Source organism: Callorhinchus milii, unplaced genomic scaffold, assembly GCF_018977255.1.
Source record: "Callorhinchus milii isolate IMCB2004 unplaced genomic scaffold, IMCB_Cmil_1.0 Scaffold17, whole genome shotgun sequence".
Lineage (NCBI taxonomy): Eukaryota > Metazoa > Chordata > Chondrichthyes > Chimaeriformes > Callorhinchidae > Callorhinchus > Callorhinchus milii.
The window spans coordinates 1,579,060-1,606,442 of NW_024704758.1; the positions used below are offsets into that span (position 1 = coordinate 1,579,060).

A 27,383-nucleotide genomic window follows, 5' to 3' on the forward strand; every position below is an offset into this window, starting at 1 on the left:
CCACCCGCCAGTGGAAATAGTTTCTCCTTGTTCACTGGCACTTGTTCCTCTGAGTCAGAAGGTGGGTTCAGGCCTCCTGTCAGGGTTTTAATTTGTTTGGACAGTTTTGAAGCTATAGGCATACTTTTTTTAAAAACAATTAAGAAGAATATACAAACACTCGGGGTGAATCTTATTTAAGTTTCTTTGCGTTAAAAAAAAGCACTGCCGTCCCTGCTGTATAGGAAGAGATGATCATATCTTTAAGAAATAATTTTACTTCATGGTAAGATAGCTTGAACCCTGTTCTTACTCCCGAGTAGCAGATTTTATGATTAATTGGAATGTAGCTATGTTATATACAGGTCCTGCGTGCCTGAATATTATTCAGTTTTAGCCTGGGGATGGAATGCTTGTTTAGCTATTGTTGTGGGAGAGACTGGTACAGAATTGCAATACCTAAACACCAATATATATGCAAGTGAAAATCCAGAAGATATTACAAGTAAAAAAGGAGCTTGAACACTTTGTGTTTAATAATGTCATCCGACCCTCATCCACCTCTCCAGGAAAGACTGGCTACAATTTAAAATTATTTTCAAACCCAGACCTCGATTGCTGTCCAGCCAGTGTTGTGAACTAGTGATCAGGGGAAGGTTGCAATGCCTATTTTTTCCTGCCTTACAGTTGAATATCTGCTAACAACTCAATAGTCTGAACCCTCATGTAAGTAATAGCCACCTGGCCAGTGCGCTGGAGAGGTGCTATCAGCACAAGTCACCTCAAGAGGGAGGAAAACACGTGGGGGGCTGGGGGGGGAAGAAGAGAGATAGAGGTGGGGGGAGAGGAGGTTAGAGAAAATTCTCAGCAGATGAGAGTTCACAAGCCCATTTCTGACACAAGTGGGAATATTTATTTCAGTGACTTATCCAGAGGAACAGAGATAATAATAATAATAATAATAATCCTTACATTTGATATAGCGCTTTTCACGTCGGAAGGACGTCCCACAAACAGTAACACAGCAATGTCAGGACACAGCAATGTCCCACAAACAGTCGTAGATTGAAAATGACCAATTTATTATTGTTTTGTTTTAGGGATTATTATTAGGCTCTGTGTGGAGTAAGGAAACTTGCCCAAGGTTTCGCCCTCTGCCTGGAATTGAACTCAGGTCTTTCGTTTGCAAAGCGAATGCTCTAACCACTGAGCTACAGGACTCCAGGAGATCTGAATACTTGCCACATCTGCTGTGTGCGAAGCACTCTATAATGTGAGTTTGTGTGGTAACACGGGGCGGGTGAGTGGGGGGGGGTGGGGGGCGTAGTGGGGGAAGGTAAACCCTCAGAGAAGGGTTTCCAGTTATGGCTCACGATCCAGAGCACGAGATTTGCACGTGATACACAGGTTGACCAAAAAGTCGTGATGCTATTTAGTTGACAATAATTACTTTATTATTTATTCATCATTTCTTTAATACTTACTGGACAGTGTCATGGTATCATGCCTTTTTTGGTCACCCTGTATTACAGGTTTATGTTGTTCGGCCATGAGTTTGGCGACACACTCCACCCCGCAATAAAAATCTAAAAAGACTGGAAAACCAACCTGCCTCCAATAAATGTACCGAGTTGAAGTGGGGAATTATCTCAGGACAGTATTCTAGTGTTTTCACCACTGGTTCTTTCTACCAGTTCAAACGATTCAATTTCTGGCAGCTTGTATGGTTTCTTGCAATTTACCTTTGATCTATGGCGCTTCTGAACAGGCCAACACAAAGTTACGCTACGGACTGACTCAAGCACACTTTCAAACCTGATCATTCACGGTAACATTGCTGCTAAATGAACCCATGTGTCGCCAAGAGCCTTAGATATTCTCATTCCGTCTCATTTCTCCTCTTTTCTGCTGCAGAAGTGCTCAGGCTCTAAGCTTGCTCTTTGCTGCTGTCAAGCCTCTTCACCCTTTGAAAGATTCTGGGTGACAGGTTGAAGTGCTTGCAAAGTGCAATGTTGAATGTTCTATTTCGCTTGAAATTGGCACTGTGGAACGTCAGGCTTCAAGATTAAAACATTGCCAACAACCCTGCAATAGTTTTCAGCAAAAAAAATCCCTAAAGCAATTGGTAAAACAGTGGATCTCAAAGAAACTCATACCTGAGCCAAGCACGGCATAGAATCCCAATGAAACACACCGTTTCCTGTTGCTCCGCTACATTAAACTCGCAATCTGAGTAAAGGTCCCACAATCACCCCACAAAAGGTCCCACAAACACTCATCCATCCTTTGCTACATTTTCACCCACAACATATACAGTCAATTGACTGTACAGTATATACTGTGATGCGCTTTGAGACATCTTGAAGACAGGATAAGGCACTATATAAAATGCAAGGATTATTATTATTACTAAATTTCACCAAAAGCATTTAAAAAAAATCAAAATCACTTTTATGCAAGTTTTTTTGTCGTTGTGTCAGTTCCCATTTTGCCGTTGACTGAATCGTTCAAAAATCACATGTCTACAATTTACTGCCAAGTTACTATTAGGGATCATATTTCAGGAAAGCTAATTGGAAACATAACACAACAGGACTGATCCCCTTCTGAGCTTTCTCTCCTGATGTGAGCACAAAAATGAGGTGGTAATTGGTTGTATTTAAATATTATCCCCCAGCCTTCAAACCCTTTCCTGTATCAAAATGTATTTCTTCACTGAGAGACAAACAATAAGCCTGTTCCTAGATCAACCACTGTCTGCACCGTCAAACATTCTTCAGGAGGCAGAATGCTGCACATCTGAAATAAAAACAGAAGTCGCGAGGAACACTCACCAGGTCATGCAGCAGCTGTGGAGAAAGGAAAGTGAGTTAACGTTTCAGGTCGCTTCCCCTAAGGTCATCGACCAGAAACGTTAACTCACTTTCCTCCCTCCATAGATGCTGCCTGACCTGCTGCGGGTTCCCGGCGAATTCGGTTTTGATTCTTCAGGATTCGCTCAATATAGGCTTCTCTCCCTCTCCATCTCTGGGTGAAGCATCTGACCTTTCGCTCAGTGCCTCCCCTTACATGACCAACCTGACTCAGATAAGTCCCTTTGTGTAGAGGTCTGATCGATATCAAGTGTTCCTTTTTTTGTAATATTAAAGAAGAGCTGGAATCGAGACTGGCTCTTTACAAAGATTGAAAAAATTATCTTTTATAAAGATATGATTAATGGTCCATGGGCTTTCTCTTGGGAATTTCAAGAGACAACTTCCAAACAGAGTAAGTACTTTTAACAACTTGCGATTGCTGTGTTTATAGTGCAGCGGAGTAAATTGTCAAGTGCCACAGACACCTTCTCATGGATGCCTCTATAGCTGGGCTCTGGCTTGAATCCCTTTGGGAAACCACTTGTATCTAGCTTTTCACATTACTAATCCTTTACAAAGCTAAACTGGTTTGAGGCTTTCCACTTCCAACATTTTGTAACAGTGTTAAACTTTACTTAGAATCGGAATGTTGCACTTAACACAGCAAGGCGAATAAAATGATGGGAGTAAATTAATAAGTGGTTGCTTTTCATTTAATATGTAATGGATAAATTTCCATAGATAATGCACATTTGGACAATGTTCATTGCATTTAAATAGTAATTTTCAGCCTTCCCACCTGCTGTAATTTGCAAAACAACAACTAAACTAATTAGGGTAAATTGGCTTTTGCTGCCAATTTTATCCAAGTCATTAAAATCAGTCTGTGTGCTTCCATCTGAGAGTCACTTGGAATGGGTTTGGCTGTATACCCTGACTGATGCACCCTCTCTTCAAAGAAAGGCTCTGTGGGTCTCGGTAACAGCAAGAACTTGCTCCTTTTTCGACTGAGCAGAGTCAGAGGTGTTAACATTGAATAAGTCATCAGCAGTTCTGTACTTTGCCCCTTCCGGCTAAGTGACTTAGTGACAGACAGAATACCCACCGTCTTTACCAAAACTGTTCACAAACTACGTTCTCCCACAAAACTGCACTTTACAGCATATCTGATAAAGTGCTTTGGGACGTCCTCCTGGCATGGAACCAAATGTAAGGATTATCATTAATGATAAAGTGTAGGTAGATTCAATATTGGTAGAAGGGGAAGGAGCGTCCAGGGCAAGCACTTCCTGTTCACAATACTGCTCCCTAGCTTTAATCAAGAAGTGAATTCTTCTAAACAGATTGCATTTTAATTATAATAATAATCCTTGCATTTGATACAGTGCCTTATCCCGTTGTTGAAATGTTTCAAAGCACTTCACAGAATATACTGCAAAGTGAATTGACTGTATATTTTCTGGGCGAAAGACTTTATCGAGGCACCTGCACATTAGCACTCAGGTACTCTCCTCCTTCGTTGCTCATGTCTTATTATGAAGAGGAATAATATCCCTGACTGCCTATTTATATTGATCAGTGGCAGACGGTGGATGAAAGAGATGCTTTGAGCTGGATTGGCACTTCTCAGTTTACAAAATTACTTTCCGAGGCTCGAGAGGTCGATGGGGAAGAGTGAATGTTTGCCCCAACGCACAAGTGAGGAAAGACCTAATAAATCACTAGCGACAGTACTGAGAGCTTCAGACAGATATTCCTTGGCGTTGACTGCGACCCAGTTTCCGCAGTTGTCACCAAGCATTCGATTTATGCCGCTCATTTTAAATAGGAATTATTGGTACTGTTGGATCAAATCCCAGGGTGTACAAGTTGCGAGAATGAAGAAAGATGTTTGAGTCTTAATCTAGTCTTAAGATTCAAAGGCCAGGAGTAGTTAACAAGTGTCTTCTGAACCTCAGAGCCTGGACTTCAGACTGCACGCACTCATCTAGTATTTATTTGCCAAAAGGCAGGTATGCTGCCTTCACAGATGGGCTCATTCTTTTATTAGAAGTTTATTTCTATTACAGGGCCATGATTCAAAGGTTCATGATGGCAAAAGGGCACAAATGAGATTTATTTCACGGCCATTGATCAGGATTCAGTACACACAGTGTTGATATGTTGAAAGTAAATTTAACATTTTAATATTTTTAACAAGCTGAAAGGGCAATAAGGTTTATAATGGGACATTTATGGCTTAGGCGATGGCTCAGCCAGTTTATTTTGTGAACAGGTGACCCACGGACAGGAAAGGTTTGATCCACAATCTGTTCTGCGTTAGTTGATCTGAGACAGGGCAACACAAGGGACACCAAAATTAGTCTTGGCAACACAAGGCGGGGGAAGAAATCAGCGTGATCCCAATTGTTACTGACTGGCCTCTACTTGAGGTGCTAGTGTGCAGATACCAAATAATAAGGTCAGTTTCATATCAATAATCTGCCGTTAAGGCTCACATATGAAGAATGGCCACTTGGGTCTGAGCAGAGAATCCGCCATAGAAATATCTCCATCCCGCCAGTAGAAGACAAAAAAAGTTAAATGCTTTGAAGAGGGAAAAAATTAACTCCATTTGTTCATTTGTATCATCAGAGATAATAATAATCCTTGCATTTGATATAGCGCCTTATCACGTCTTCGAGATGTCTCAAAGTGCTTCACAGAATATACTGTGAATTGGAGTGACTGTGTGTTTTGTGGGTGAAACGCGACGGCCAACTGCGCAAGCAGTATCCCATAAACAGTCTGGATTGAGTGACCAAATTTAGGAAGATGGCCCAAAAAAGAGTTTGGGAAGAAAAAAATCTTTATCGCAGCTATTTTCTTCGTTGCCCGCTGTAAGGCTCGCACTTCGGTGGGTGACAAAGCAGGGGCATTGCCCACCCAGTCACAGCTTTGCTTGAGATAAAGAGAATAAAGACAAAAAGTAATTCAGGCTGGCTGCTATACTATTCCACTGCAGTTATACCATTGAGCTTATTGTTGCAGTATAACCAGGCGTACACCTATCTCATCTCTCCTCACTGAATGAGCTTTATTAACTGCAATCTATTTTTACTTCACCCTTTCAAAAACTTCCAAAGTAATCAAACTTGGCTGTCTGTAATACAGCCAAGTCCGATGTGAAAAGTAATTACAGCTATTGCTGCCATTACAGTCAAATGACAGCTACATTGGCTTTCATTTCACAAGGTAGCAAGTGGGACAGTATAATATGAAAATCAGCACAAGATGCACTGCCCTTTCAGTTCATCGCGGACTCAAGAGCTTAATCCACTCATGGGAAAAGATTTCAAACACCCGTTAATGCCAACATTTAGCAAAACAACAAACAAATCAATTTGTGTAGCTCCTTACCCTTTGGGAGGACGTCCCAAATCAAAGCAAAACCAAATGAGAACACGTATTATTGAGGTCTCTGAGCAGCCACGCCTGGAGGGAACAACATGGTAAAATCCCTTACAATATAAATGGGTTGATAAATTAATTCTGGAGTACAGTCAAACTTCCCATTTGAGCACGCTAGCATACTGTAAAGATCAGATGAAACCATCGGAAATGGCGACTGCATCCCAGGGCTGCTTCTACCACAATGCACATTCACTCCAATGCTAGTTTGGGTAATGACGTGATAAGTTTGAGAGTGTACCTGTTGACTGCAGACCTGAATCTACTGAACAGGGACAAATACAAAAGCCAGTGTTACCTAATCAACACTAGAAGAGAAAAATCTGACAGTACCTCAGAGCCACACACATATTGAGCACCCTGCAAATAAACTACAACAGTGACCCTTTCTGGACACCGTTTTGCTGTGTTCTTCCAGCCGAGTGACAGACTGAGAAAAAGACCCAACTCGAAAGGCTAGCTTTGTTAGGATCTTTTCAGGAATGTTAATAGCCTGGCACCAGAACAGCCACCGTACCCCTCAAGAGAACTCACCACTGCACTGGCACCAGGACAAGAATAACAACATGCACTTACATAGCGCCCTCCAAGCAGGGTAGAGTCTCAGAGGACAGATAGTGCCCCTCAGAAGTTTCACAAATATACCAATCTGCCAACATGTTTCTAGCAGCCACACATGAGGCTTACCTGCTAAAGCCCTATTGACAGAGGAATGTGTGGCCAAACCAGGCTGTCCTCGCTCGTGGAAGATGCCTGCATAAGGAAGGTACTCTGGCAGCAGAAATCGCCTGCAGAAAGTAAGATAACATTTAGTATTAACCATCGGTTTTGTTCAGTGTGAGTACATACTGCAGGCACTGAAAAAAAAGCTTAAATTGCCAAGGTGGAAACACCAATGAGTGATTTTATAATGTGACCTTATTTGGCAGATCAGATTTACAACGGGTGGAAACAAGGCTTAATTTTTTTACTGTCCCACTTGCTACCTTGTGGGATAGCTGAATTCAAGCAGAATCTCGTGTTCTGTCCTGTGTGTTCATTGATTGAAATCGATCATTCAGTGTCCCCACTCGCCAGTGTACTGGCTGTTCTTGGTCAATGCTAATCCTCACTCTTTATAAATTGTCATTCTGCAAAGTGTTGTGGAGTCCCACATCCCGTAGTGGTCAGAGCGCTCGCCTCGCAAGTGAGAGGACCCATGTTTGATTTCCGGACCGGGACAAAACCTTAGACAAGTTTCCTTACATTGTACACCACTGTTCACACTGTTTACTGTTTGGGTCATTCAATCCAAGACTGTTTGTGGGATACTGCTGTGCGCAATTGGCCACCGCGTTTCAACCATAAAATACACAATCAATTCATTTTACACTATGTTCTGTGAAGCACTTTGAGACATCTTAACGACATAATAGGGCGCTATATCAAATGCAAGGATTATTATTGTTATAATAAGCAAACAAGAGCCACTTGTTTAAGCAAACCTCAGTGGCAAAACAATTAGCAGATTATCTTTATATAACGTTGTTTAATAGAGTACATCCCTTATTAATAACTCATCTTCAAAAGTAAAAGTACTGAACAGCTCTCTCTAATTTGAACACGGTCTCTGCTAAATCAAGGAAATAACATTGCTCCCAGCTCAGTCGTTGATCAGTTTCACATCGTGCATTAGCCCTGAGATCAAAACAACCTGGCAGCCAGATAAAAACACAGGGGCTCAGGTGAGTTATAATTCACAGGAGCAATACACCAAGCCCCTCAAGTCTGCGTTCCTGCCTTGTAACTCACTGCTCCACTCCCCCGGTGGCCCATATTTGATAATTTTTCAATGGATGCATTAGAAATTCCAATTTTAGAAGAATTTTTTTTTGTGCCTGTAGCAGCTGTCCATGTTCCCAAAAGTACAAAGAAGTATTTCTTGCCCTGTATTGCCCAGGGTTTGGTGCCCTCCCGAGCACTCGCGTACTTCCAAGGTTTGGGCAGGCCATGCTGAAATTATCATAAGACACGTTCGTTATACTTAATGATCCAAGGGTTATGCAAGGATATGGGGAAAAAGGGAAAAGTGGGACAGGTTGGGTAGTTCTTCCAAAGAGCCGGCACAGACTCGAAAGGCCGAATGGCCTGCTTCTGTGCTGTAATATTCTATGATTCTCCCGGTTGCTTCACGACACTTTCAACTACTTTTCCCATCAGTTCATGACATTATCCAGACTCGGAATTCAGCCGCTAGGCAGTGAACATGTGGATCCAACTGTTACTTAAGGAATGGATTGGAAAAAGGCAGGGAGTTGGTATCAGAAAGATAGAGGTGACGTGAAATATTATAATAAGGGAGCAGATATGACCTATTCATGTGGATATATTTTGTCAGACTGGGCAGGGCTTTGTGTGTTATTTTGCCTAAGGCTATTCAAACCAGACAGAGTTATACATGTGTAGGCCACCCACACATGGAAATTTATGGAAGGCGTAGTCGGTTGGTCGCAATCAAGAGGTCTTACCGAGGAACGAAACGTCCCAGTGACGGAGCAGTCATTCTCGCATTTCTTGGAGCTCGATGTCGTGATCTCTCACCTCCGTCCCTTCAACACACACACAAAGGAATAAAGAAAAGGAGAATTAGATTCTTGTAACCGGATGTGAATTTTTTTTTACATTTTAGAATTTTAGAATAAATTTTAGAAATATTATCAGATAGAATTACAGATTTGGGGGGAGTGGGGGAAGAAGGGTTTTGAAAATGAACTTGGGAGTTTGAAACGCCTCAAAGCGCTGTACAGCAAGGTCCTGTGATCAGCCATGGTGTGAATGACCAATTTGCCAAGAGGATCATTGGCCAAAGTATCCGCAGAAACTTCATTCTCTTTTCCAAAACCGTCCAGGCTTTAACGTTCATCTGGTCAGGTAGCCAGGACCTCGGTTCATCTCCCGCAAAAAATGCCCTCCTTCCCCAATAATAGAGCAACCTTCCTCCCAACTCTTCTTCCCCCCCCACCGAGCCTGACCCCAGTATTGCACTAGAGTAGCAGCCTAGGCTGTGAGATTAAATCCTAATGTTTGACTTGAGCAGTCAATGGAGAACCGACACTTGGGAAGCACAAGAGGCAAGTTTCATTTTCAGCACAAAATGTTATTGTTCACACCTAATGGTGCATTTAACATCCGCAGAATCAGGCTTGTAAACACACATAAAACCTGAAACAGATTTCAGGTTCAAAACCTGAAAATCTGAATTCTAGACAACGTCAGCTTATCAACAAAACAACACCAGATTTGGTAACCATTTTGATCCGGTGTGAAGCTGACTACCTTAAATTCACTGCTGCAGAGGCTTTAGTTTTGGTGCAACGGAAAAACAAATCCAATAAGACATTTTGGCAGACACTCATCTACCTCTTATGCATATTCAATTAAAATGACAACTGCACAGGGACTTGTAAATTGCCTCGAGATGCATGGAATATGGATGGAAATGTGCTGTTAGGTTAAGGCATCAAGTACAGAGCTTCTCATTGTTCTCATCACTACTGCACGAGGACTCAGCAGTGCGTTCCACACGCTGGGACGAAGATGTTCTTTCTCACACATTAAAGAGGAGAGTAGAGTGGTGGGTGGGAGAGGGAGGACTACATTAAATATCTCCCATCAATTGAGAAACAGAAGAGACAACAGAAGCTCCAAAAAGCAATTCATATAAAGCGGCAAAAATAAATTGTGGGACCCAACTAGAATATGTGCTCAGCCAGCACAGCAGCAGGGATACAACAGCCTGAGACCATTAAAAGTCCCTCCCTCCCCCTTTTCCATCAACCAAGCTGGGAAATCTAAGATGTTAACAATCGATGGAACAAAAATGTACCATACTTGTACCATAATGACAAGATGTCCAATTCACATGGCTTAGGGGCTTTTCTGCAGTATATAATTGTAATGTCAACTGTACAATTAACCTACCTAGCTTCTTCTATCCAGTCTTGCTCCTGAAATTGGCCTCATAACATCACCAGTTTTGGATTGCCTGATCACACCAGCCAGCACTTTAGCTGTTCTCATTTCGAGATGTCCATCACCAGAAACCAGTGCAGTTCCCTTCTGGGAGGCTGGATTGTTTAGCGCATTAATTAAAGTTAAGTTAAAATCCTAGGCACAAAGCTCCTTCTAAAGGTCGACCTCTCCTGGTTGAAATCATATCTCTTCCGGGTCTGAAGTATTCATTATTACAAGCAATATGTCCTGTTCCTGCTCATTCCATACCGTCATTTGCTCTCCGCTGCCTGTTCTCTTACACCTTTCTCTGTTCATTTTACTCTTTAAATTATTAAATATTATCTAAGGGCCAATTACACAGAATGCTATAGTACAGAAACAGGCCATCAAATCCAATTAGTCACGTCCGTCCATGTTAATAGAGCTTCCATCCCTTCAATAATTTTGACTTTAATTAGGTTTCCTTCACTCTTCACACAACAGTCATCAAATTGATTTGAGTTCCAAGCAAACGTTACATTTAAACATGAACCTAAGTTCCCCTTCGGACATGGCGTTTCTAGCATTTCCTGGTACCAACAGCATTTTCTTTGGAGCTCATTACAATAATTTGGATAGTTAATGCTCCATATAGTGTTATACAGTCCAACATCAGATCTTACTTCCAACATACACGCAATGCCCTTCACTGAAGCCGCTCTGCGACACACAGTACGCTGAGGCCACGTTATTTCCAGAACCCCAGAGACAACTACACTGCCAGGGGCTAGCCTTCTACTGCACCATATGGTATCAGATGCTACTTACTGTGACTTTGCTGCTAAAACTGTGAGTAACATTAAATGTGACTCGTGTCAGCTAAAAGCCATTAATCTGCTTTTGACCTGACTCAAATTGGTAGAAACTGAACCCGAGACCTAAGATCACATTGGCAATTTAGGCAATTTCCCAATTGAACTTCTGCAAAGCTCTCCAATTTAAAAGCTGGAAGAACTTTTTTTTTGATATACAAGAAAGGGCAAAAGTCAAGTAAGAGCCTGCAGAAGTATCGATGGCAAAGAGATTTGTATTTAACAAGACGACCTTCTCAAAGTTCCCTTTTTGTAAAGTACTGAAACAGGGAAGGGGGGGGGGGTAAGAGAGAATCTCAAGGATATGAAATCAGATGATATTATAATTAATCCCATTAGTGGCTCTAGTATAACATTTTGCCCACAAAATATATAGTCAATACCCTTTACAATATATTCTGTGAAGCACTTTGAGACGTCTTGAAGACGTGATAAGGCGCTATATCAAATATTATTATTATAACTCCGTGGATAAAGCAACTAATGACATCAAGAGCAATTGGCGCACACACTAACTCCTATATTCACTGCAAAGTTAACAGGGAGGATGAAAGAGATTCCCCCTTGCAGGAGAGGGTTATTGGAACGCAGAATGCCTCACCACCAGTGGTGAAAGCCACTAAGACCGTAGCAACATTTTAATGATACTTTGTCAAGCATCTGTCATGGCTGCACGGAAAGAGAAGGGGATAGGGATTAGGGCAGATTGGTCCAGGGAACAAGCCAGAGCCAGTAGAGGTTCGATGGACCGAATGACATATTTCTGCTGAAATTGTGTGATTTTTATCACCTAATTTAAAAAAAAGCTCGACTGAAAAACTAAAGAAAAATGCCTAAAAACCTCCTCTTTGACTGTGATTACAGTTACTTATCTCTTCCCCCTTCGGTTCACCCACAAAATATTCAATCCACTTTGCACTATATCCTGTGAAGCGCTTTGAGACATCTCAATGACTTGATGAGCCGCTATATCAAAAGCAAGGATTATCTACAATCATTATCTTCCCTCAGGGTAGACTCCATCTTTGTGAAGTGCTCCAAGGTGATATCCTTCGCAAGGGGCACTATATAAATGCAAGTTGTACAGCGCCTTGGGACGTCCTCCCGACATGAAAGGTGCTATACAAATTTAACTGTTGTTATTGTTAATTTGTACTGCAGAACATTATCTATCATGAGAGGGTAGATTACAGTAGATATTTGATTGGGTCTAGTCATCTTTTAGTGCTCGCTGGTGATGATTTCCAAGCCATCTTTGCATAACTGGCTTGTGGGAAAGGGGATTTCAGTATGAATTCTCCCCAAACAGAAGTAGTGTGAAATCCGCACGGTCCAGTAAACTCATTAAAAAGATTCATTCTGAAATAAAATACACACACCCATTGCAGCAAAGAGCACACTTCAGAGAAAAAGAAAACTTTAAAAAAATGGATACAGCAATTATTTCAGCAGCGCTGTCAATATGGGCAGAATTGATGGTGCTCAAGTTTTTCCACTTCAAGGCTTTCAACCAATTAGCAAGGCAAATCAATAATGAAAAACACATGGTCCTCTGCACTGCATAGCACGGATGATTTCATTTTTAAACGAACCATATGCTTTTGGATCCTGAAAGGAAGAGAGAAGGGAGAAGTGCAAATATACTGGAAGGGACACACTCGCGGCTGAAAGGTAATCGCGGAGGATGATTAAATAAAGCCAGCAATCGTGGTAAATGGCTGCCTGTCATTAATGAGTTGCTTTTCTTGTTTTGTATCCTCTCTAGTTAATGCACGCACCTGGTGAGATAATCAATGCAACTTATACAAATAATGTGTGTACACAGACACACACACAGACCCTTATCCCAATGTGACACAAGCTCTCCTAAGCTTTCAGAAGTCATCAACTTAAGAATTCAAGAGGAGAACTGAATTAGAGGGAGTGGGAGGGGGGTTGTTGTTATAAATTTTCCAGCTAATTTGCGACTGCCTAAACAATATACAAAAGTATTGGAGAAACAGGATAATGTGAGAGAGTGCAGAATGTACTGTGGAAGGGTATTTGCAAATGACGTGCTGGTCAGTACTGGTGAAAAGCAATATATAAAATAAAGCCAGTGAAATATGATTTGTAGTTTAACAAAGTCAAGAGTCCACTTAGATTCCCTGGTCTAATATTCTAAATTACAAAGTTAATGAATATTCCAAGTAAGGCTCAGAAAAGCTATTGCTGAGCCACTTTCTACTATTTCGCCACTTGTAAAGTTACAAAACTAATTATTAACATATTAAAATTCAAATTCAGAGTCTTGCACCCGTGTTTCATTAGCTATAAGTTGTGAAGTCCTGTAGCTCAGTAGTTAGAGCACTCGCTTTGCAAGTGAGAGACCTGAGTTCAATTCCAGGCAGAGGGCGAAACCTTGGGCAAGTTTCCTTACTCCACACAGAGCCTAATAATAATCCCTCCAAAACAAAAACAATAATAAATTGGTCATTTTCAATCTACGACTGTTTGTGGGACATTGCTGTGCGCAATTGGCTGCTGCGTTCGCCCACAAATGTACAGTCAATTCGCTTCAGTGTGTTCTGTGAAGCGCTTTGGGACATCCTCCCGACGTGAAAACCTATAGCAAATGCAAGATTTATTATTATTATTATTATTATTATTATCCCGGGCTGCCTGCTGAAAACCAACCACGTCGAAATATCAAGTAGAAAACAGAACAAATTTAGCATTGGGTGAGAATAAAATGTTAAATGTTTGAATTTAGTTTTGGTCGGCCTGGTATCTGACACATGCAGAAACCCATCTCGTGTCTAAACCTAACTGCAAATTTCAGGCCTCCCACCTACACGTGGAAATCCCAGAGATAGATTGTTGGAATGTAATGCGCTCTCTCTCTCTCTCTTCCTGAAAGGACACATCTTGCTTACCTCATTCTGGAAAGTATTAGGGGCAGGTCGGCAAGAGCCAAGGCCTGGGGACACCAGAGTGTGCGTTGGGGTAACTGCTGGAGTCTAACCAGCTGTGTTAGGAATTAAATTTCATTGCTCCGATACGCTATCCTGCGTGAAGGACGCTATACAAATGCAAGTCATTGTTGATTTTACACAGTATGCATACCTGGCTTAACTAGTTGGAAAAAAATGCCCTTAAACAAACTCTGACTCCTTTTTCTTCCTCAACTTACATCATAGCACCCACCTTCAACAGAGCCCAAGATCAACTAACTCTGCACAGGAAAGCAAAGGAATTGATCCTGCAATCTCTAGGCCTGTGCTGTGGGCTGTGCGGACCTGAAGGTTTAGGTTCACAATGGCTTTAGCGATTGGAACTGATCACTAGGGAATTAATTTTCCATTTAAAAATAACACTTTGACGCTAAAATGTTATTGCAGCACCTAAATGCCATCCAAGCAAAACGGGCAGAACAGCAGTGTTGCTGAGTCAAAAGCAAAGATTAGGCACTTTCTTATGGAAGGACAGTTTTTTATTCTCCCTGCCTAGGTGAGTGGTCACCCCAAGCAATGAGGAATACAGTGCTGAACATATCCTGTATTAAGCAGAGATATCACAAGCTCAGAATAATCAGTTGTGTAATAATAATAATCCTTGCATTTGATATAGTACCTTATCACGTCTTTGAGATGTCTCAAAGCACTTCACAGGATAAACTGTAAAGTGAATGGACTGTATATTTTGTGGGCGAAATGCGGTAGCCAAATGCACACAGCAATATCCTACAAACAGTAGTGGATTGAGTGACCAAATGTTTTATTTTAATTATTACCCCCGGAAAAGCAATCTACCAATCGACTAAGAATTGGGTTCCTATTTACTGCTAGGTAAACAGAGGCGTGTGGAGTAAGGAAAGTTGCCCAACTTTTCACCCTGCCGGGGAATCAGAGCCAGGTGCTCTGGCTCGCAAGGCGGGTGCTTTAACCACTGAGCTACACTGAAAGAGGAGCAGAATGTACTTTCTGTGCTCCTCCTTCAGTATGGCTGAGCATGACTGGCAATGGCCATTCACTCAGATATCATTGGGAACTGCCAGGATGGTGGGAGGCGAACTGGATGGATCTTGGTCTTCTTTCGTTCAGCAAATTCTTATGTTCTTAATGGTGCGGATTATAATGGGAGGGGAGAGAGAAAAGTTAGGATTTGTAACTTTTTATTAAAAAACAGATTGTTATCCAACAGCAGCAAAGATGAACAGTAGCCACTTTTCTCAGTTATTCTTGGCTTCCCTTTGGGAGGGACAGCCGCCTTATTACAGATAGAGGATTGACCCTTTTTACCACTTGCCCTTGTTCGATCGATCAATATTCCAATTCAGAGACAGATGGATGCGATGAATCTGCTGAGACACTGTTCTTTTCATCATTGAGTACACCTCTATCCCAGCTGAACACTGTATTTGTTAGCTCTTAATCATCCTCAAGTGGAGCCACAGGCACATACCGGGAGCTTATTCAGTTCAAACTAAATGAGTTCATGGCTGCTGAAGCATTGACCCTGCCCAAGGGAGCCAACTTCTGAAAAGGCACACAATGGCCAAATGTATAAAGAAGACACCTCGCAAGAGCTTTAAAGTATAGTTGGTGATTTGCTTTCCCAGTGCCTGGCTTAAGGGAATGAATAAAAATACTTGCATTTGATATGGCATGTTATTACGTTTTTGAGACATCTCAAAATGTTTCAGAGGATATACTGTAAATTGGTTTGACTGCGTATTTTGTGGGCGAAACGTACGTATTTAATCCACAAGATTGGAATGATGGAATGTTGCAGAAGGCGAGGGTGAAAGAGAGTTTGCCTTTGGGGATCAGCGAGTCTTGATTTGGAACTTCCCCCCACGAGATGGAGGGAATTGAGCTGGGTTGTGTAAGCGCATGATAAGAGTAGGTTCGGTACTGGCTGTGGGAGGAATGGACTTAAGATTGATTGAATAGTCGTTCTTTGTTTTGTTCTGTCAGTCTATGAATGAGTAGCTCAGCGACACACCCTCTAATGGCCTTTCCTTTCAGACAGCAACAACAACAACAAACACTTAACCTCTGCCTCCCTTTCTTATGACCATATTTCTGAGATCAGCCATTTAAGGAGCTGGGCACAAATTCTCATTCATACCACATCACAGAGCACATTGAGGCAGACGCACACACAAAAAAACAAACCCAAACCTCCTTAATCATTTGTCGCCCGTGAAGCTAAATATATTATTTCTCATGAACAAAGATCAAGTAAATTTAAGCATTTGTCAATACACAAAGCCTTGAAAATGAATGAGTTGACTTGGATGAAATTGAAATCTGTGGCAGCTGTAGGCTGGTGTGGTATTATATTGCCCACAAAGCTTTACATTATGGTTAGTGATAATCCAGTAATGAATTCCCACCATACTGAAGTATTCAGAAGCATATTTCAAGTTTTTGATTTTGATAAAAACATTAAAATAAGACCCCCAAACAACAGGGGGAAGTTAATTCTTAAAGTGTAATGAGCCTTTTCCTTTCCTTATGATCTGGAAATAATGCGACAATGCTCACTCTCCGTGGATAAATTATCAGCCATAATGTGAAAAGTTACTGTGCTGATTTGTTTAATCTGTTCTCGTACAATCATAATGATGAGTTTCTACAGCACATTTTTTTTTACACAATTGGGTGATTAAAAACCAAAAAAGGGTTGAACGACATAATGCAGTGCTTGTTCACTGCTGTGCTTAAGTGTATCCTCCCACGGGACTGGAGGCTTCATAAGTCTACATAGATTAGAGATGTCACAACTTGGTAAACGACTCCCACAGACAGATAAGCTCCTCCATTCTGGGATACCTCCGACCAGCTCCCTCCCTCGCCTTTCAAGGTCTGCCTCAAGACAACAACAACGTGCATTTCTATAGCTCCTCTCACTCAGGATAGCGTCCCAGAGCGCTTGACAGTGGCGGAGAAAAACCTTTCTCTTTGACCGCACCTTCGTAGTCTTTTCCCGTAGGCATGGTCGAATAGGAAGCTCTTCAGGCGTGACCTAAAGATGGGGAAGGAAGGGGGCAAGGCGGAGGGTAAAAGTGTTCCAGAGTTTCTGGGACAAATAAACTTTCTGATTTATAAACATTCTGACGCACCCAAAGGTGAGAATACCAAATGACTCAAGCTACAATCAACTCTAAAATGGCTGAGTTTCTACACTGTGCTAAAATAGAAACACTCCCTCACTGCAGGAGAAAATGATTGTGTTGCACAGCTGAAGCCAAGGCCATCGTCACAGGCTTTGTTACAGGTTTCAATACCAGGAGGCCTGCACATATCAACCGATCGATAATAATAATAGTAATAATAAAGGCTTTCAATCTCGCCCAGAAACCAGCGTTTCAACTATTGTGTTTGCCCCCAGGTCTAAAAGGTTAGCACATTTCTTTCATTTTTATAGGCACAGGAATTCCACAGGCCCCACATTTCCTCCTGGAGACAATTACCAATCTCAGTTTTTGTTAAAAAAACCACAGAGGGCAATGCATTTTCATTTTTCTTTAAAACCTGCGTTGTCAGTGCACCTGTAGTGTTCAGCATCGTACAATTCCTAGCAACCGAGCGTTCAGAGGCATGGGAACAGTTAGTAAAGGCTGAGAGCATAGGGAGCTCTTCCTTTCTCTCTCCTCTGACTCCACCACCTCCCTTTCCAGCAATGAGATAAAAACAAATAGTTCAGTTGCCTAGAACAAGCACACTTGCAAATACAGCAAAACTTCACCACTGTGAAATATCATTCTGAATACTTTCGTTATAGAAAGTTTGACTCCCTCGACACCCCACTGAATCAGCAAGATTTATGCAAATACTTTTATTTGTTGTTGAAATTTAATTTAAACCTTTTTTAAAAAAAACATTTCTGCTGTGCTCACCGATAGCAATTTAATTTAAAATCTGAAATCAAATGTATTACACGTTGCTGCGACGGAGGAATCTTTTGTATATTTTCTTTTTAAAAAAGAGATTACAAAGTAATTTCCCACCAGGCAGCTTTGCCAAAGACTGGACAATGTCGCAGTAGATTCCAATTCTCTGCTGAAAAAAATGCACAGGCCTGGATCTACTTCATAACGCTTAATCAAACCACATTTCTAACCAAACTGAACCACTCGCACCAAGGCACAAATTGACATTTACACTTCAAACAAATTTAAAGTTTGAAAGGAGTAAGAAGCAAACTCTAGACTTTTACAGCAGGGTTTGGTCTGATTCTTTAGCCATATATTACTACTAAGGAGCCAATTCTACAGGTAACTAACACTAGAAGGGCGAAGAGAAGTACATTGAACACACAGCTACTCTGCTCAGCTGCCCCACAGCTAGCTGTGAGTCAAGTGCAATTTTTTGGGCAATATGGCTGAAGGTGGAATATTCACCAGGTTACAGAGAGAGACAACTCCTTGCTTTTCTTTGGAAAAGGACAGTGGCATATTTAGCATCAATCTGAACTACATGACAAGGAGGTGAGTGGTGAAAGGTACCGCACAAGGTTTAAACCACTCAACCACAAGGAATGAAATGTGTTCATTTGTAAAGAGAAGGGAGTTTGTCGGGTGTCCTGGTCATCATTCCTCTTGATAAAATCAGTCATTCGCTGCATGGCTGATTGTGGGGCCTCGCTACACACACAAAAATGGATGTTTATGTCCGTCTACAAAAAAAATAGTGTCTATACTTGTTAAGATTTACTGTGAAGTGCTTTAAGATACTGATGTGATGGTAAAAAAAATGCCAAGTTCTTTCAGTCTAGATTAGAACAAATGCTTTCCACCGGGATAGAATGAGTAGCAGAACAACAAGTCTGGCTTTTAAATAAGTGTTCAAATGCCAAGTCTCAGAAATGACTTAGATTTATTTTGCCTAAACTGCTGCCTGACCAAGATTTAAGTTTATATTTTCACTGAAGTAAGCACTAACCACAATGATCTGTAAAAAGGAGAGAGTGGGGAGAAACTCATCTTAAACAAGACAATAAATCTCAGCTTCTGTGTCTTCATGAAGTGAATGCTGCCTCGAGAAAGCCATAAAGGCTCTGAACATTTCACACTGAAGCATAGTGGGGGGAAATTGACTCACTTTTTCTTTCCATTCAACTCACATGAATCTCAAAGGCACCTTGGGATGGGAAACACTGTGCAGTGCAAAATAAAATTGGTACTTGACTCAATGTACTTGATCATTAAAATTAAACCTGGCCCTAATGGACTCACAAAGGCAACAGATGTAAGTTATTTACTGACAATATAAGCATTCAGCACATTCAGTGACAGGTTATTTCAGGTGCCACACAGTGATTTAACAAGCGAATTCTGGTAGAACAGTCTAGGGAGCTGAATCACTTTGGGTACTTTCCAAATTTTGGAACAATAGCCAGAAAATCGCAAATCCCAGGCATTCGAGACAAAAAATAACAGGCCTCAAAATTTTGAAGGGGATAAATCCAATTTCCATAATGAATCCAGCTTGGAAATACCACAAATCACACTGATAAAAGAAAGGTTTCCCCTTAGCATTATGCAATACAGCAAGATAAATAAAACACAAATAAAGGAAAACTTAAGAAACACAAAGTAATGGAATGCAATTAGAGTTACAGTACAAAGGCCAGTAATAATAATCCTTGCATTTGATTTAGCGCTTTTCACGTCTTCTTGACGTCTCAAAGCGCTTCACAGAATATATTGTAAAGTGAATTGACTGTATATTTGTGGGCGAACGCGGCAGCCAATTGAGCACAGCAATATCACAAACAGTCATGGATTGAAAATGACCAATTTATCATTGTTTTGTTTTGGAGGGATTATTATCAGGCGTGTGGAGTAAGAAAAGTTGCTCAAGGTTTCGCCCTGCCGAGAAGTGAACCCAGGTCTCTCGCTTGCAAGGCGAGTGCTCTAATCACTGAGCTACAGTCGGCCCATTGTGTCTGCTGGAGCTGGTACAATCTCCCCCCACTGGAGCCAACCTCGCTGACGCTCTTTTCCTCTAACCCTCATCAATTTTCCGCAAATAATTATTTGAATAACACTGATCAAGTGGGGCTGCAACAGTGACAAAAACCTGTCCTGATAAGTAAACCCAGACAGAAGGTTGTTGAGGCATTCGACTATGCTGTGGCTGAGGTTGTTGTAGGCAGTGACTAAAACGATGCACAACCTCCTTACACATTGCCGATCTCACCATGGCACAACACGCAACTTAGTTTTACTTTGCCAATTCTGTTCACTATCCGCATTTTCTGCACAGCAAACTCTCCTCTAGGAAAGCTCATACATTTCATGGAGGGTTGTGTGTCTCAACAACAACTTGCAGGGCAACAGAGCAGGGCTCTGACGCCGAGCCGGGGAGGGAGGAGGTGACCTTAAGCAGAGTTAAGAAGATGCAGCTGTTACCCCCAAAGCACACTCTGGGATCCTGGAGCCTTGGTTCTCTCCGACCTGTGCCTAATACTCCCTGGAATTAAAGAAACAGGATTGCATCCCTCCAGGGAGAGAGTGCACACTCCATTCCAAACAAAAGGGGAATCTCCATATACAAACCTCCGGATATTCTTAGGCATGGTGATGGGCTTCTGCATGTATCAGACATTCAGCTGACCAAACAAAACCTCTGCTTTAGTTGGAAACTTGGCAGAGTTTCGTTGTTTGTGGAGGAATAAAGTACGATCAACCTCTGATCTGTGATTGCAAATGTGTTTATCTTTCTGAACAACCCGATGGCTTTTCCATGCAGCCTGGAATATTTTTCAATACTAATAGCACAATTCTATGGTGTGGCTCAAATAGAGCTCAGCGATTAAGGATACAGCCCTCCTGACTAATCCACAATGATGGATTGAATAACTCTCCACTCATTCCCCTTCGGGGAACACATTTAAATTAGACCCGAATGCAACAACTGAAATCACAATTGCTTACTCCGAAAGATTTATAGGAGAGGGACACAAAGCATTGCTGGAACCATTATTGTGTGCATGTTATTTGTAGGCACACATACATATAGACAGACACAGAGAGGTAAACACACACACACACACACACAGTCACAGAGGCACGCGCACAGACAGAGAGGCAGAACACACACATAGGCAGACACACAAAGAGCAGACACACACACACAGAGCAGACACACATATAGACATATAAAGAGCAGACCCACACACAGAGCAGACACACATACAGACATATGAAGAACAGACACACACACAGAGCAGACCCACACACACAGACAGAGCAGATGCACACACACACACACACAGAGCAGACGCAGACCCACACACACAGAGCAGACGCAGACTCACACACACACACACACAGAACAGACCCGCACACACATACAGAGCAGGCAGACCCACACACACACAGAGCAGACCAACACACACACACACACACACACAGAGCAGACCCACAAACACACACAGAGCAGATCCACAAACACATACAGAGCAGACCCACACACACAGAGCAGACCCACACACACAGAGCAGACGCACACACAGAGGAGACCCACACACAGAGCAGACGCACACACACAGAGCAGACGCACACACACACAGAGCAGACCCACACACACAGAGCAGACCCACACACACAGAGCAGACGCACACACACACAGAGCAGACCCACACACACACAGAGCAGACCCACACACACAGAGCAGACCCACACACAGAGCAGACCCACACACACACACAGAGCAGACCCACACACAGAGCAGACCCACACACACACACACAGAGCAGACGAAAACCCATGCACACAGAGAGCAGACGCAGACGCGCACACACACACACAGAGAGAGCAGACGCAGATGCGCGCACACACAGAGAGCAGACGCAGACCCGCACACACACAGAGCAGACCACACACACACACATGGCAGACCCACACACACACACACATGGCAGACCCACACAAACGCACCCTGACCAGACACACACACGCACCCTGACCAGACACACACACACGCACCCTGACCAGACACACACACACGCACCCTGACCAGACACGCACGCACCCTGACCACACACGCACGCACCCTGACCACACACGCACGCACCCTGACCACACACGCACTCACCCTGACCACACACGCACCCTGACCAGACACGCACGCACCCTGACCAGACACATACACGCACGCACCCTGACCAGACACACGCACACACCCTGACCAGACACACACACCCTTACCAGACACACACACCCTGACTACACACATACCCTGACTACACACACCCCCTGACCAGACACACGCACGCACCCTGACCAGACACACGCACGCACCCTGACCAGACACACGCACGCACCCTGACCAGACACACGCACGCACCCTGACCAGACACACGCACGCACCCTGACCAGACACACGCACGCACCCTGACCAGACACACGCACCCTGACCAGACACACGCACGCACCCTGACCACACACGCACGCACCCTGACCAGACATACACACCCTGACTACACACACCCTGACCAGACACACACACACCCGACCAGACACACACACACCCGACCAGACACACACACACCCCACCAGACACACACACACCCCACCAGACACACACACCCCCGACCAGACACACACACCCCCGACCAGACACACACACACACCCTGACCAGACATACACAAACACCCTGACCAGACGCACACACACGCACCCTGACCAGACACACACACCCTGACCAGACACACACATGCAAACACCCAGATCAGGCACACATGCGCGCAGATCAGACACACACACACAGAGCAGACACACACAGAGCAGACACACAGACGCACGCGCACGCACACAAAGGATTAAAGGTCCCAACTATTCCATATTATCAGGCATTCCCTGTACTCTTCTTTTTAAGCTCTCTGATCTCTGCTCGTTGACCTTACAAAACTTCACCCCTCAGGCACAGACATGCAACAACAACAACTTTGATTTATATAGCGCCCTCCACGCCGGATGGCGTCTCAGCGCGCTTCACAGTGACGGATCCCGGGGAGGAAGGTGACCAAAGGCGCGGTCAAAAAGAAAGGTCTTCAGCAGTGACCTGAAAATGCAGATGACACTGGTCAATCCTCCCATGAACTGACCTCTCCAGGCCCACTTTTATCCTCCACTGGATTCAAAACATTAACTACCTTCCGTGTTAAGTAATTACATCTAAAGTGGTGGTGACCATGACCCACGGGGCTGACAAGAAGTGGCCAGTCAAACACTCGCCCTAGTCACGGAGAGTCCATTTCAAATCAATGTGCATTTGTTTCGTGATTGAATATTCCTTGATTTATGGCATAAATCAAAAAATATTCAATCAAGAATATTTATTTTCTTGGCCGACCAAAAAGGTTGCCCACCACTGATCTAAACATTCGCTTAACCTCCTTCTTCCAAGTGCCAAGAATAAGGTATTTCTCCTATTGGGATCCTAGAATGATCAAAATGCTCCTCCATACCACAGTTCTGACATTAAAGGGACTCTGCCTTCAGGGGAAGAAAACATTGGCAAACCTCCTCCTCATTTGCTTCGAAACCCGCAAAACAATTAATAGAATCCCTTCAAAAAGGGCAATGTTGCTTGTGGGTTAGGTGGCTTTGTTGCAGGGTTTTTCACATCTCCCCATGCGAGGATTTATCAGGCAGCTTTGTGTGGAATCAGTGTCTCTTTATACACTGGGCAAAGTTTTACAATGATTAAAAAAAAGCCTTCATTAACCCGATGAGATCAATAATGTCGATTCTCCCCCTCCACCCTCCTCGGCTCATTTCATAAATGCAGGAGTTTAAACATTTTACATGCAGTAACTAATAAGTCACCTGCACTGTTAAAAACAGAATAGAGACATATAGAACCCAGAGTCCCTCCATTTCCATGCAATTTCACAGGTCGGCAAGCAGTGTAGCAGAGTGAGCCGTGTGCCAATCAATGACTGCTCACAGCCAGTGAAACGCATCTTCTGAAGCGCGTGTGTGTGTGTGTGTGCGTTTGCTCTCACGCGCGCGTGTGTGTGCGCGTTTGCTCTCACGCGCACGTATGTTTGTTACTGTGTTTAACAAAAAGTGAAACCGGACATATAGATATTCTTAAAATAATGATGGATAATCAGAACAGATAAGGTTGTAACATCCTTGTTAAAGACCTCGGGAATGATGGCAGAATTTGTAGGGAAAAAAGCCCATCTTAGTGTTATTCCTGTTAACATTGATCCTTCAATCGAATGCCCTGACTATTCGGAAAACAAACATCAGACAGGAGCTGCCTATACCTTCCGGTTGTCTCATTTCTAACCATTGTTACAGGAACCCTGCACAACTAGTGACCGCTGAGCAGCTCAACCGAACAGAACTAACTCCACATCATTTGGTGCACCGCCTAGTTCAGGGCTAAAGTACTGGGTACAGATTAGGCCAGACAGCCTTCCGTTCAGATCAACGCTGTAGGAACTGAATTTGAGCAAGCGAGCCACTTCTCAAGCCTTCACTTATCCAAGCACAAAAAAATCACCTGTCAGTAGCATGTGGTGCAGGGCTCCACTGGGCACAGGGATACAGGGAACCAGAGACGTGATTGATCACAGCTCAGCAACAAACAACTCAAGTGAAACTTTAAGAAAACTTTGGCTCCCAATCATACCAGCTCTTAAAGTAAAAACATTGGAATTTTTTTTAATGGACAGAATAGATCTTGCACTACTCCCACAAAACGCATCTCTCACTCATCTCCCAGAAGTCTATAAAAATGAAAGCGTTTAATGATTCACAAACAATATATCTGGAGCTCAGAGGCTGGTGTGCTTATTGTCAATTAACATCGCTACTGCCAACAACGACCAGGATTTTTTTTTCAACTGTATTTAATGGTTTTGTACAACAGCTTTTAATTTTTTTTGAAGAGATAGTAGAATTTATTTATCGATTGGTTCCATTGCTTTTTTTTGTCGAGGCGTTAAGGGCAAGGAAAACTGCTCCCAGCTGGGAATAATTAAAACTTGATGAGGAACGAAAAACAGAGGCGCATATTCGACAGCATTTACACAGCAGCTGTTTTACACTATTCCAAAATGAATGGGAGAATTAATGCAGGATCATCGGATAACTGGCAGCCCGAAGAAGAAGCCAGCCATTAATTACATCCAAACAGTCCTGTCTTCAAAATCAAATTTTCCAATCAAGGAACAATGAAATCACTCATACGGGAAGGGCTATGCCAATTAATGTATTACAAATTGCACTGTCTGGGACAAAACTAACTTGATCACCTTAACATCTGATCGAAGTACAACTGGAAAGCAAAAAAAGGACTTGCGTTGGTTCTTACAGCCTATCATGGGGAAACGTCACAAAGCACTTTACAATAATTACTGTCAATTGCAACAAATATGGCAGCCATTTTGAGCAACAATCTCCCACTTACAGCCATGATGTGAATAACTGATATATCTGTAACGTTGTTGTTGAACAAGACACTGAAAGAAAAAATGCCTTTTTCTGTGTGAATAGTGTCACAGGATCGCTCATGTAATCTCTCAAATGTTCCCTTGAAGATCAGGCAGGTGGGAAATCAATCTAATGTCTTAGCTAAATAACAGCACTTCCGACAGTGCAGTACTATACTAAGAGAGTCAGCCCAAAGTCCCAACATTGGGTTCAAATTCACAACTTTTCCTCCCAGAGGTGAATGAGCACTGCTAACTGAGCCAAGCCGCCACATGTTCAACAAGATGCTCATTTGCAACACAACACACACACACAGACACACACACACGGTCTGGCAGAGAATCCTATACATGTATGGCGCCAGTCTAAATCTAATAAAGAACCATTTAAAATGTCAACAGGGGACTGGTACAGTGCCAAGCACATATATAGATAACAGTGGTTCAGCACTGCAAACCACTTGAAGACTTGAGAAAAGGGCGTTATTTGTGAATCATTTAAATTGTTTCCTTTTGTAGATCAGCTACAGAATAAACAATTGTTAGGTTTGCTATGAACCATTTAAGAATTTGCAGCACAATAGACTCTTGTTAAATCTGTAGGAGCAAATCGAACAACCAGCCACATTTCCAGTCAGTAAACTCTGAAATGACCCCTTCAACCCGAGGGAATCAAGGAAAGTCCAATCCATCAATCTAACATTCCACCCTGACTGGCTGTATTCCATAGGCAGCAATCACAGGACAGTAACAGGCCTGGCCAAGTGCCCTGACAAGAGTGGAGACATAAGCAGAAAAGAGTTACTGAGCACCAAAGCTAGATTTCCGATAAAGGTAAGACAACCAACAGGCTCATCTCCACAGATTCTCCCAAAGGGGTTAGAATCGTTCCTCCTCCTGCTGAGTTGCACAATTTCACCCAGTGATGATTATTCATGCGTGAGCGTGATCAGACAGTATTGGCAAGGTACTTGGCCATGAGAATCACAGTCGGGCAACTACAACAAGGGGCTATCTATCCTTCAAACACCAAAGAGAAACCAACGACTAGCCATCGGTTAGTTGGGTGGGGGGAGTGGGCAGACTGCCATTTGAACATGTAGCTTCTGATCTACGTGTCCTTGTGTTGTACCGTTATGCTGTTCAGGAGCTGGAGGGTCCTCATAACACAGACAATGGAGACCTCTGCGGCTGATGTAAAAGGCCAAGTTAAATTTCACCACCTAGCATTATTATTGTAATTACTAGCAGTAGTAATGTGATGGTGGGTGGGGAAGAGGCCAGATGGATTCTCAAATTAGATGCTAATTGCCATTCATTACTTCAGACTTTTCCTTGGGGGAAAGGAAAGAGACAGAGGGAGACAGATACATTGATCAAGCCTCTGTTACTTATACACTGTCGTGGAACGCCCCATTTGGAACCCTGACAAGAAGGTTATTTATTGCTTTGAGGGTTTAAGTGTCGGCCACCACTTGTCGTCCTGCCATGAATTGAATGAAAAAAATGCAAACTGTACTTACTCAAAATCATCAAAATCCATATCAGCGCTATCAATGGGCTGAGACTGGCTGCTCGCTGAACTTTCCAAACTGGCTCGCGTTCGGTTCGTCGGATATCGCATCGAGCGCTGTCGAATGCTGTCCCTACGAGAGAGGTACTGGATGATCCGATGGGCGTAATAGGCAGGGGATAACCTGGAAAGGTACAGGTATAGATAGGGTTTCAATTGAATGCTTAGCCATCAGCACAGGCGCAGCACACCTCATGATTAAATCAATTCACTAGAAAACTTGAGAAAGCCCACAA

At 42.8% G+C, this 27,383-nt stretch overlaps 1 protein-coding gene across 7 annotated transcripts in view; it reads right to left on the reverse strand.

Annotated features, from left to right (window-relative positions):
- LOC103186020 (activating molecule in BECN1-regulated autophagy protein 1) overlaps positions 1–27,383 on the reverse strand; it is a 163,843-nt gene that overhangs the window by 80,347 nt on the left and 56,113 nt on the right. For 6 of the 7 annotated variants that reach the window (XM_007904817.2, XM_042341376.1, XM_042341377.1 and 3 more), the window contains exons 9-11: positions 27,098–27,271; positions 8,792–8,872; positions 6,972–7,072 (exon numbers count right to left, since the gene is read on the reverse strand). In XM_007904817.2, coding sequence (XP_007903008.1) covers positions 6,972–7,072; positions 8,792–8,872; positions 27,098–27,271 — 356 coding nt within the window. The remainder of the gene's footprint in view (positions 1–6,971; positions 7,073–8,791; positions 8,873–27,097; positions 27,272–27,383) is intronic. The other variant, XM_042341378.1, reaches the window with a different exon arrangement.